At 40.0% G+C, this 13,479-nt stretch overlaps 1 protein-coding gene across 5 annotated transcripts in view; it reads left to right on the top strand.

Moving 5' to 3' along the window:
• Positions 1 to 13,479, top strand: part of LOC126297526 (mitogen-activated protein kinase kinase kinase 1-like) — a 159,097-nt gene that overhangs the window by 33,674 nt on the left and 111,944 nt on the right. For 3 of the 5 annotated variants that reach the window (XM_049988432.1, XM_049988433.1, XM_049988435.1), the window contains 2 exons: positions 3,798 to 3,857; positions 7,717 to 7,818. In XM_049988432.1, the coding sequence (XP_049844389.1) occupies positions 3,798 to 3,857; positions 7,717 to 7,818 (162 nt within the window). Of the gene's footprint in view, positions 1 to 3,797; positions 3,858 to 7,716; positions 7,819 to 10,325; positions 10,374 to 13,479 lie in introns of all 5 variants that reach the window. The other 2 variants (XM_049988431.1, XM_049988434.1) reach the window with 1 other exon arrangement.

Genomic DNA, 13,479 nt, shown 5'->3' on the forward strand with positions numbered 1-13,479 from the left:
TTACTCCAAAGTGGTAAGTGTGATATCCATCACAACCGAAGCCGCAATAATCACACTACTCCATATTCTAGTGATTGGAGGGCTTCCCCGAACTATAGTGTCTGACAATGAGCCCCAGTTCATGTCAGTTGCTTTCAAACAATTCAGCACTTCAAACAGAATAAAGCAAGTTGTTAGCCTTCCATTCTACTCATCTTCCAATGTCAAAGAGGGGTTCAAGCCTCATACTTTTAAGCTGCAAATGTTGGAAGCAATGGGACCACCACTAACAACAGAGTTCACAGTTTTCCCAAGCACATATAGGATCACATCTATCTAGGACCTTAGCCCAGCAGAGCTCCTCCATCTCCTCATCCCGCAACTCCAGGAACCCCAAGCTCAGCACTCAGGGTGATACTCATCAAGAACAGCAATTTTGGACACGTTCCTAATTAACAAAAGACACATGGACACCAGAAGTAGTGGTTGACACCCATGGATTATATGTAACCTCAGTTGACACATCAAAGTGATTGGAGCACCACCATACAAACCAGTTCTATCCATTCATTCTGACACCATCACCAGTGTTACAAGAACCAGAATGTCCCATCCCCCCCCCCCTCCCCCCACAACCCCCAATTACCCCGCAACCCCCAATTACCAGTCCCACAATTGCACAGATACGTCCTGTACAACTTGTGGCCAAGACAACCAGCAGGAGTATCAATAGCCACAGATAAGGAGATTGGGATGTTCATGCAGCCTCTGCAGTCTTGGCCAACAATGCCCACGTACCACTACCCAGCACATCATCAAACATTCGCAGTTCCACCGACCAGCCAGCGAGCTTAAGTAGCGAGACACTAAATACACTCCCAGCACACCTACCAAAACACCATCCAAGCCACTTGTGACCAAAGATGCTCTTTTCAGATCATCCCAACCTGTTGAATTTGAAAGCCCTTCCGAAAACGCGGAGGTGGACTTGGCTGCTAGATGGAGCTGCAACAGCCATCAAGTGCTAGGTGTCACCTGCAATGGCATCATGGGCCACAACACCAGCCACCCAGCACTCACATGGGTGGTATAAGTATGACTGCTATATGACACAGAGGGAAACTGTGTATTCAGTTCGCTATCATCTTATTGTGGTAGTACACCGCTGGTTATTGATCTAGGCTTCTCTACATTTCTGGTTTTCTCTCTTTGGGTTGCTTGTTGGTCTTTGTTTATCAATTTATCAGCCATCCTGTCTACACTTGCCTCTTTCCTTGTTGTTTTGTGTTGTCAGTTCACTTTTGATGTTCCACTGCTTAGCAGCCCAGATTGAGCAATCTGCTCTCATCAGATTCTCATGATGCTTTGGGTATACTGTCGTATTATCTACAATAATCACACTCAGAAAGTAGAAGTGCATTGTTATTATGCACAGAATATGTGCATTCCACTTTCTAGATTTAGATATATTTTGTTAGACCTGAGTTTTTTTATAGCTACTTATACTGAGATCAAAGTTGTATGTTGCCATACTCTCTCTCTCTTTCCAAGCATTAATCCCGATTTGCGGGGTCTGCTGGTTAAACGGATGTGGCATGTTAATTTAATAGGTGGCCAGATGCCCTTCCTGTCACCATATGATGCCATACTGTTGGTGTAAATAAAATACTGTAATAGTGCAACTATTTTGAAGAAATTATGGGAAACAAAAAATAGAAAAAGGTACATAATTGTAGAAGTAAAGGAGGCAACTTGCTCCCCCTTGTGCATTTCTATCCTGCATACCTGCTGCCACTCTGTATCAGCCAACCTTACCCAACCCTCCCTCCTGCCTCATACCTCCTTTCTCCCTCTACTCACGCAACCCAAGACAAACTCTACACTTCCACTGTTTGATGAGTGGCCTCCTTTACAGCTAAATTATTTTCATTCTGACAGAACTTTTGTTATCATATTTATATCAGTAAGAGAATCCAGCCAAAAGAAAGTGCCAAAAAAGTCCCTCTGTGATTAGTCCTAATTATCCAATTGCATGGAAGAGAATGGTAAGAACCCGAAACTCTGGCTTGTGTAAGTCACTCAACAGAGTGAAATTATCTGTTTGGTGAGTTTTTGACGAAACTGGTGGATGTATACGAGGGTCACTCCAAAAGAAATGCACACTTTTTTTTGTTTTGTTTAAATCCATCTTTTATTCTACATGTTTGAAAGTTTTACAGTGTGTAGATACATCCCTTAGCAACAATATCTCCTTTTTTCCACATAATTTCCATCTCTCTCAACTGCCTTACGCCATCTTGGAAACAGCGCCTGTATGCCCGCTGCGAGGACAATTCTCAATATTGTCGTGCCCGCCTTCATCATGTAACCTACTTGCCCACCAACTAACTGTACTGTGATCGACAGCAGCACCTTCATACACCTTTTTCAACCTCTTGTGAATGTTTCCCACTGTCTTGTTTTCACAGCACTGGAATTCTATGACAGCACGTTGCTTCTGATGAAAGAAAAGTGTAGCAGCTGTCTTGAAGACATGCTGTGATGGCCCCACTCACGAGAACAGGTTGAACTAAGTTTGAAGAAGGATGCATCTACACACTGTAAAACTTTCACATATGCAGAATGAAAACTGTATTTTTACAAAAATAGTGTGCATTTCTTTTGGAGTGACCATCGTATAGATTAAAAAGTTTGAATATAAAACTTTTTTTTTTCATTTGGAAGAAGGGAAACATACTCTGTTTGTAAGTTAAGACATTATCTACAATATTTTGCCTTCAGAGCAGGACAGTGTCCAGAGTGTTTTGTGTACTACTCTGGTAACAAAATTCACCAAATGAGATAAAGCTCTATGGAGTGCATTCAAAACTCTGAACTCATGTATAAGATGTTGTCGAGTGGCACTAACACAATCATGAGTTGTGTTTTGTAAATCAGTGACTCTGTGGATTCCATCATAATCCTAATGTTATAATTTATTTATTTGCTGCTGATACTGAGCAGAATATTCTGAGTAAATGAATAGTCATTGTGTTCCATACTGTGCTAATTATTTACTTACAAGGGATCGTAATGGCCTGGACTTAGATTGACTTTGTGCTCTAATTTAGAGACTCTGGTGAAGTTCAAGGGTCAACTGACCTTATTTTCTCTTTCTACACCCTTATCAGTGAAACAGTGTAGTGGTGTGGTGGTTAAGCATTGGAATTTATTCAAGAGAACAGCAGTTCAAATCTCCATCTGGACATCCTAGTTTAGGTTTTGTGTTGTTTCCCTAAGTTTCTTGAAGTAGATGCTGGAATGTTTCCATTGAAATCACTGATTTAGTTCTCCATCTCTTCCCTATTTCAAGTTTTTGATCCATCTCCAATGACCTTGTTATTGGTGTGGTGTTGAACCCTAATGTGTAATATTTCATACTTTTTCCATGAAGGCTCACATCATTCTTGTCTCCACTTCAGGTGAAATAAGCCCACTTACTTAAATGTGCAGAATAGAAATTGTATAACTCAGAGTTGATGGTTTAGCAAGAGACTGTATTCCGTCAATAATATGTGACTTTGATGTCTGTTTTGTGTAGATAATTGTGACAACTACTTGAAATTAAAATTTAGAAGTTATGTGTTGCTGGGAGTAGTTTGCTTTTTAAATTCAGGTGATGTCACTCTAAGTCTCTGTGTTTGTTGAAACATGTTATTAAACTGTGTGTGTGTGTGTGTGTGTGTGGTGGTGGTGGTGTGTGTGTGTGTGTGTGTGTGTGTGTGTGTGTGTAAAAATTGTATTTTACAAATGGTAATAGAAAATATGTTTCATTTCAGGTAACAAAGCATTCCTCATCAAAAGTGAAGTCGTCTCCAGAAACACTGCCACATACTGATGTAAGTGGAATCTGTTATACATTCTCATTGAAATGAAGACATAATAAAACTATATTCACAGTGTGTGTGTGTGTGTGTGTGTGTGTGTGTGTGTGGAGACAAACATGCATACATTTGTACATGCACAAAATAATACCACAGTGAAACTGAAGGACTACACTACGACATGATTAACAAAGTGGCAAAAATCGTGTCAGATAGTTCACTTGAAGAAGCAAGGGGATTGAAGTTCAGTCTGCAGAAATTTAATCCACTTACAGTAGCACTGACCACCTTTACTGAAATTAATGCAGTTATAAAAGTTGTTGAAAACTCATATGGTTCATTCTCTCAGCGACCACACTGGCACCGAAACGGAAGATAACAGAGAGAAGGTCAAAATACTGAATTCGGTCTTGTGAAGTTGTTTCACTGCAGAAGATCATAACATTGTCCCTTCTTTCAATCGTTGTACAAACATCGAAATGGCAGATATTGAGATAACTGATCGCAGAATTTTAAATCAGCTACAATCGCTTAGTAGTGGAAAGGCTTCAGGACCAGTTGAGATACCTATAAGATTCTATAAAAATTAAGCGAAAGAACTTGCTCCCCTTCTAGCAGTAATTTATCGTAGGTCACTTGAGCAACGAAAGGTACCTAATGACTAGGAAAAAAGTGCAGGTCATTCCTGTTTTCAAGAGAGGCCGTAAGACAGGAAAGGCCGTATGACAACTATAGACCTGTAACATTGACGTCAATCTGTTGCAGAATTATGGTACATGTTTTATGCTAAAAAATGATGACGTTGTTGGAAAATGAACATCTCCTCTATAAAAATCAACATGGATTCCACAAACAGAAACCTGCGAAACTCGGCTCGCTCTGTTCTTCCATGAGATCCACAGCACAGTGGACAACAGCGGTCAGGTTGATACCATGTTCCTTGATTTCAGTAAGGCATTTGACACCATCCCGCATTGCCATTTAATGAAAAACGTATGAGCTTATGGAGTATCAGAGCAGACCTGTGTTTGGATTCAAGACTTTCTTGCAGATAGAACTCAACGGTAATATCCGGAGTACCAAGGGGAAGTATGATAGGACCATTGCTGTTTACAATATATAAATGAACTAGTAGAATGTGTCAGATGCTCTTTAAGGCTATTCGCAGCTGATGCAGTTGTCTGTACCAAAGTAGCAATGCCAGAATATAGTAAGAATTTGCAGAACAACCTGCAGAGAATTGATGATTGGTGCATGCCCCGGCAGTTGACCCTGAACGTAAATAAATGTAATATATTGCGCATACATAGGAAAAGAAATCCACTACCCTACGCCTGCACTATTGATGACAAACAGCTGGAGACAGCGTCTGACATAAAATATCTAGGCGTAAGTATCCAGAGTGACCTTAAGTGGAATGACCATATAAAACAGATAGTGGGAAAAGCAGACACCAGACTCAGGTCCATCAGAAGAATCTTTAGGAACTGTAACTCATCCACGAAAGAAGTGGCTTATAAGGCACTTGTTCGCCCAATCCTTGAGTACTATTCCTCTGCCTGGAATCCCTATCAGGTAGGGCTGATAGAGGAGATAGAGAAGATCCAACAAAAAGCGGCATGTTTTGTCACGGGATTGCTTAGCTGGCGAGAGAGCGTAAAGGAGATGCTAAACAAACTCCACTGGCAAACGTTGCAAGAGAGGCATTGTGCAACACAGAGAGATTTACTATTGAAATTTTGGGACAGCACTTTTCAGGAGGAGTCAGACAACATATTACTTCCCCCCACATGCATCTTGCACATTGAACGTGAGGAGAAAATTCGAGAAATTAGAGCCAATACAGAGGCTTACCGTTAATCATTCTTCCCACACACTGTTCACGAGTGGAACAGAGTTGGAAAGAAAAGATAGTGGTACCAAAAGTACCCTCTGCCAAACAGCATTAGGTGGCTTGCGGAGTATGATCTAGATGTAGGTGGTGCTGATGAAATTTTGAACAACATTCTGAAGATGTGTTGTTTCTGTAGTGATGATGTAATGCATGTGGCGCAGAAAAATTTTCCAGGCAGATAAAAATATGCCAGTGTTAACCTTCTTTACTGCAAAAGTAGTATACTCACAAGTGTTGTCACACTTTATTAACAATTTACTTAGTACAGTTCAGCTGACGGTTCCGCAGTTTGTGGCTCATCTCGAGTTCTTCAACCAGTGGTTATTTAGTGGATTTTCTAATACATCATCAACACAAGTTGCTAGTCTTGCCATGAACAGAAGTGAATTGTGAATCTTTTACAATGCTAGCCACTCGCTCAGTTGAAACATCAGAAAAATCACTAGCAGTCATCAGTGTAAGATCTGAAGATGACTGTAAGAAACCACATATTTAAAAAAGCTTCATTCCTCATTTCTAAAGGTTGCAGTGGACCAGAAAGGAGTTTACTGAGCAGTCTCAAAAGTTTTTGTTCATTTTCCCAACAATATAAAATGTCGAACAGATAACTAAGAAAATTTTAAATGTTATATGAAATCACTTATTCTGGACAAAACCTATTCCATAGTTGAATGTTTAATTGAACACTGATGTTTACTAATAGTGTGTTTACTTTGTCATTAACATGTTTTTTACTTTTAATGTTAGTGACAAGGTCTAAGGAGAGCTTCTGTAAAGTTTGGAAGGTAGGAAACGAGGCACTGGCAGAAGTAAAGCTGTTACGACGGAGCGTGAGTCGTGCTTGGATTGCTCAGTCGGTAGAGCACTTGCCCGTGAAAGGCAAAGGTCTTGAGTTCGAGTCTCGGCCCGGCACACAGTTTTAATCTGCCAGGAAGTTTCAAGGTCTAACATGCTCAGTTTTATATATATTAAAAACAAAGATTCCAAGACTTACCAAGCGGGAAAGCGCCGGTAGATAGGCACAATGAATAAAACACACACACACACACACACACACACACACACACACACACACACACACAGAATTTCGAGTTTTCGCAACTGGCGGCTGTTTCGTCAGGAAAGAGGGAAGGAAAAGGAAAGATGAAAGGATGTGGGTTTTAAGGGAGAGGGTAAGTAGTCATTCCAATCCCGGGAGCGGAAAGACTTATCTTAGGGGGAAAAAAGGATAGGTATATACTCGCGCGCGCGCCCACACACACACACACACACACACACACACACACACACACACACACAAGCAGACATATTTAGAGGCTAAGAGTAAGGGCAGAGATGTGAGTCGAGGCGGAAGTGTGGAGGCAAAGATGTTGTTGAAAGACAGGTGAACACGATCAAAGGCAGAGCCATGTGTGAAAGCACCCACGTGATTTACCAACTGACCTGCCTACACTGTGACGCTTTCTATGTGGGAATAACCAGCAACAAACTGTCCATTCGCATGAATGGACACAGGCAGACAGTGTTTGTTGGTAATGAGGATCACCCTGTGGCTAAACATGCCTTGGTGCATGGCCAGCACATCTTGGCACAGTGTTACACCGTCCGAGTTATCTGGATACTTCCTACCAACACCAACCTATCCGAACTCCGGAGATGGGAACTTGCCCTTCAATATATCCTCTCTTCTCGTTATCCACCAGGCCTCAATCTCCGCTAATTTCAAGTTGCCGCCACTCATACCTCACCTGTCTTTCAACAACAACTTTGCCTCCACACTTCCGCCTCGACTTACATCTCTGCCCTTACTCTTTGCCTCTAAATATGTCTGCTTGTGTCTGTGTATGTATGGATGGATGTGTGTGTGTGTGTGTGTGTGTGTGTGTGTGTGTGTGTGTGTGTGTGTGTGTGTGTGTGTTTTAAACAGGACATTTGTTTCATTTTTCTGATGTGAATTTAACACGCAATATATTGTTTCAGATCCCAGGCCCTACAGCAGCAGAATCAAAGCACTATCAAACTCCACCTGTGAGGTGGCGATACAGTTCTCTCCACCAGCTGTCTCCGAGTGTTCGAGCACCGGTCTGTGATCACAGAGAGACCTTTAGTAATTGTTAAAATGGCTGAATACAATAATATAACTCACCAGAATTTCACAATGCGTTCAACTTTTACCAACTAAGGACTCTTCCCTCAGTCAATAGTTAGATTGTGTGTAAATTGATAGAGTATTTAGAGTATTTTTTATGTTCTCTGAAACAATGGAAGTTATTACTTAGTAGCCATATTAGTTAACAACAATTAGTTTTCCGGTTACTTGATACCGACATTTAGCTGATATGATAAAATTAAAAGAAATATAGTGAATTAAAAACTGCATTCCATACTTAGATTATTATTTTTTATTAATTTCTTAAAAATATGGTACACGATTTTATTTGCAGTGGTAAAATATAGAGTCTTTAAAAATGTGTCCCATAATTAGTACTGGTCAAAATTGGAACGAAGAACCATGTAAAGTTGTTCAGTCTGTGGTTATTCTGGGTAAGAGAGGGATAGTGGTGAAGGTGGTTGGAGAGTCAGCAGCTTGCATGGTTGTGGCATTGGTGATCTATTGGTGTACTAGAGTTTCATGATAGTTATTGACTGTGAAGGCCTCAGCAAGATTTATAAGTAGAGACAGGAAAATTTCGTGAAAACGATAACGTGAAATTGATGGTTTTTACTACTGTTTTTACGAAATATTGCAAAATCGGTAATTTTTACAAAGTATCATGAAATTTGTCAATTTCTCATATAAAAATGTTATGAGTCTGAGAATGGCAGTTTGCCAGTATATGTGCTGATAGTTAATGGATGTTGAAATTTCTTTTTAACTTCCCATTTCGTCAAGACTGAGGTTTGTGTATAATCTTAAAGTAACAGTTCATTCCCTCCATAACTGGCTACAATGTGGTGACAAAAATAGCACAAAAACTGGCAAAAAATAGCACAAAAATTGGCAAAAAATAGCACAAAAATTGGCAAAAACAAGTACCAAAACTTGAAAAAAAAAACAATGAAATTGAAAAAAACACCAAAATTGGAAAAAAGCATCAAATCTGTCAAATAATAGTACCAAAATTGACTAAACACCACTGACGTTGGAAAAAACACCAAAATCAGCAAAAAATAGCAACAAAATTGGGAAAAATCATCAAAATGTGGAAAAAGCACCAAAATTGACAAGAAATAGTAAAATTGGCAAAAATAGCACTGGAACTGACTAAAAATATCACAGAATTTCACCATAAAATGAAAATTTTTTTTTCCTGTCCCTCTGACATATTGCGCAAAGGATTGTTTGTCTCTACAGACAGTGCATTCCATGGATGTATATATTATATGGAAGACACTTTTTAGTGTGGAAGGGAGGACAAATATCACAGTAGAGGTACTGTTGATGGTGAGCTTTATGTGGATGGAGGTTTTGTGGAGCTGCCAGAGGAGTGGAGGCCAGTGTCAAGTAAGGTGGTGTGCTGAGCTGAAGAAGGCAAGGTGAAATTGAGAGTAGAGATATTGAGATTATGGAGGAATGATGATAGTGTCTTGTCCCTGAGTCCAGATATTAAAGATATTACAGTGAACTTGAACCAGATAAAGGGCGTAGTATCTTAGTTGATATGAAGGGTTTCCTCTGTGTATCTTACAGACGGGTTGGTGTATGAGAGCACCATGCACGTACCCGTTGCTGTCTGTGAATTTGTTTAAATATCTTTATCTCAAAGGAGAAGTAATAATGGAAAATGACGTAGTTGATCAACTTTATAAGGAATGAAGTGATGGGTTTGGAGTGGCTAGGACATTGGAAGAGGTGGCATCGACAGTGACAACCAGGGATGCAGATGGTGATGAGTTGGAGGTGGTAGAGAGGTGATGAAGGAAGTGGTTAATGTCCTTAAAATTTTAAGTTAGAATTCAGGTAATAAGTTTCAAATGTTGGTCAACTAGAACTGAGATTTTTTTCTGTGGGAACACAGTTATTAGCTACAGCATAGTGTCCAGGATAATTAGGTTAGAAGCATACCGAAGGTGATTCTGTGGAAGTAGGATAAGGAGGAAGAGGGTTTGGGGAACAGATGCTGGGTGGACCTAGAAATTTGAGGTGGTGTTGGAGATTGTGATGGATTTCTGGGATTGGTCCACTGTTGCAGGGCTTGATGTTGAACAGGTAGACAGTTGGCAGGTATCATCTGTCAGGTAATCACTGTAATTCACCATGACAGCTATGGACTCTTTGTTTACAGGGAAGATGTTGAAATCATGGTAGTTTTTAGCATTGTGGTTGGCTGCCCTTTCTTCCATTAAGAGGTTTGTGTGTTTGTGAAGGGGAGTATGAAAGGAAGGTGAGGCCAGGTTAGAAGTAATCGATTCCTGGAAAGTAGCCACAGGGTAGACATACAGGATGGGAGATATTACAGTTTTATGAATGTATGAACCAGGAGAATCAAGGTTTGTTGTCTGACTGAGGTACAGTGAAAATGACACTAGAGTGATAAGCATAGTGCTTGTATTTTATGGTTGGTAAAAGAAACTGTTCTTTATTTTAGATGATGAAGCCATCACCAAAAGCAAAGCATCCCCCGGAAATGCTTGGTGTAAGTGAAACCTATTGTATTTTCTTCCAAAAGAAAACAGAATATAATAGATTTCTCATAGTTTAAAATACCTTACTTAAAAAAGAATAATGTGAGGCAGTTTATTGGCAAAAAAATATTGTCTGCTGTATCGCTCTTGATTTGAACACATTGTTACCTATTGGAGAAGCTGCTGTCAACATATGTTGAATAGCTACTGCTGTACTTTTGGAACACCGTGTGTTTAATTTTTGTTGTTACTTGGGTGTGCAAAAGTCCTATGTATACAACAGATAAGTTGGCAGTTTTCTCTTGTTCAACATTTTTAACCATAGATACTGTATTTAAAAACTTCCCTTCATTGGTGTAGAACCACAATTTCATAAACAAATGACAATTGCAGAATGCATATTTGTTCTAAGGATGTAGCTCGTCCTCTTTGTTGTACAGGATTATTCGAAAGTCATGCCCCATAGGACAAATAGGGTGAACCAAATCTCCACTAACAAACTTTTGGAGGTGGTAATATGGACCAAAGCAAGGAAAAAATATCTAGTAAACATGGGCTCTAAAATACATACCTTACGAGCTATGAGCCCTTGTTTGTCTTTGACACTCTGAAACGCATCTCCGCTGCTGACCAAATGCTTGTACCTCTTAAGGTATGCATGTTAGAGCCCTTGCTTTCTGGACATTTTTTTCTTGTTTTGTTCAATACTAGCACCTCTCAACACATGGAAATCAAAGAGCTTGCTGTGGAAGAGATTTGTTTCAAAGTATTGAAGATGAGAAGTGCTCATAGCTCTTAAGGTATGTATTTTAGAGCCAATGTTTACTAGACATTTTTTCTCATTTTCGTCCATACTATTGGGTCTGAAAGTTTGTTGATGGGTGCGTTTTGCCCTATTTGTTATATGGGATATGACTTTTGATCACCTTGTGTGTAGTTGGAATCATAGCGTATCGTGTTATAAAAATTATCTTGCATTGCTTTTATTATGAGAAATCAATATTTTTCTGAAATGTTGACAGTGGTGAATTTCAGCTTTACTTATAAACTCATAGATTAACGCATAAAACAGTTGTGACCTCCTGTCAACTAATGTTCTGGTCTTGAGTCCAAAGACTGATTTGAAGCAGTTTCCCATGCTACTCTATCCTGTGCAAGCCTCTTCATCTCTGAATAACTACTGCAACCTACACCCTTTTGAACATGCTTACTGTATTTATCTCTTAAGTCTTTCCTCCCTCCTCCCCTCGCTTTCCTCCGATAGTAAATTGGTGATACCTTGATGTCTTAGAATGTGTCCTATCAACCGATACTTTCATGTAGTCAAGTTGTGCCATAAATTTCTTTTATTACCAGTTCTGTTCAGTATGTCCTCCTTAGTTACATGATCTACCCATTTATTTATTTAACCTGATCTGAGTAGGGTCATCAAGCCTTCTTTTACATTGGACCAAGGTCTCACACATACAATAACTATTTCACATCATAGTTACCTAGGAATGACAATTTTAATATAATTAGCATTAAAATGATTTGAGTGTCTCAAGAGGCAGTGTGAGTAAATTAAAACTGACTATGAACTAATAAAGTTATTACTGGTAGTACTTGCACTGCTGCAGCTGCTGCGTCTAGTAGTGATGAAAGTGGTGGTGGTGGTGGTGGTGGTGGTGGTGGTGGTAGTAGTAGTAGTAGTAGTAGTAGTAGTAGTAATAGTAATGGCAATAATAACAATAATGATAGTTGCAGATATAAGAAGAATTTATGGGTGAACAAGATATATGTTTTCTGATATAGTGAGTTCTGGGGAAATGAAATTTAAGGAGACTGCATCGGCTAAGATTACTGGGAAATGAGGAAGATCAGATTGGTTAGAAGGATGTACAAGGGTAACAAGTGTGTACAAAGACAGCAGTTATCATCATTATTGTTGCTTTAGTAGATGTGTCATTGATGGTCTTCTGAAGCTGGAGATGTTATTCATTACTTTAATATAATGTGGGAGGTCATTCCAGAGTTGGGTTCCTGCTACTGCCTCCTTTCATCTTTTAAATACAGTATTTAATGTGATTCTATTAGGCCTTGTCCCTTTACGTATTTGATCCATGCCTCTAACCTATCCATTTTTCTTCTACTTATTCCTTTCCTCTGTCTCAGTGAATCGTTGCCTAGTGCTGCTTCTGAAATTCTCAAAACCTCTGGTTCTTTCAGTTTATTCAGTAGCCATCTCCTTAATTTCCAACCGTTTTGCAGTTTCTTCAGTTTTAGTCTACAGTTCATAACTAATAAATTGTGGTCAGAGTCCTCATCTGTCCCTGGAAATGTTTTACGGTTTAGAATCTGGTTCCAAAATCTGTATCTTACCATTTTACATGCATAAAAAAAGTTTTGCATCATCCCGGTTCCCAGAACTCCTGAAGATAGACGTTGACTGTGGATATTCTATCACAGACACCGTCCTTTTGACTGTTCAGAGATGTCACTAAACCTGCCCAAAGTTGTAAACAACCATGCATTAGGAGCGCCTATTAGACGGAGGGTGTCCGACAGCTGATAGTTCCAGTCATTCCACCAGAAAGGAGGTACATGGCTCGTGTTATCTGTAGTTCAACCATGCCTAGACGGTCAATACCGCAGTTTGATCGTGTCCGCATTATTACTTTGTGCCAGGAAAGGCTCTCAACAAGGGAAGCGTCCAGGCATTGTGGAGCAAACCAAAGCGACGTTGTTCAGACATGGAGGAGATAGAGAGAGAGAGAGAGAAACTGTTGATGACATGCCTCACTCAGGCTGCCCAGAGGCTACTATTGCAGTGGATGACCGCTACCTATGGATTATGGCTCGGAGGGATCCTGACAGCAATGCCACCATGTTAAATAATGCTTTTCGTGCAGCCACAGGACATTGTGTTATGACTCAAACTGTGTGCAATAGGCCGCATGATGTGCAACTTCACTCCCGACATCCGTGTCGAGGTCTATCTTTGCAACCACAACGCCATGCAGTGCGGTACATTGGAGGCAACCTGGTCAGGCATTATGTGGGGCCGACATATGTCGCTGGTGGTCATGGAAGGCGCCCTAATGGCTGTGTGATACGTGAATGCCATCCTCTGACCAA

This window comes from Schistocerca gregaria, chromosome X, assembly GCF_023897955.1.
Source record: "Schistocerca gregaria isolate iqSchGreg1 chromosome X, iqSchGreg1.2, whole genome shotgun sequence".
NCBI lineage: Eukaryota > Metazoa > Arthropoda > Insecta > Orthoptera > Acrididae > Schistocerca > Schistocerca gregaria.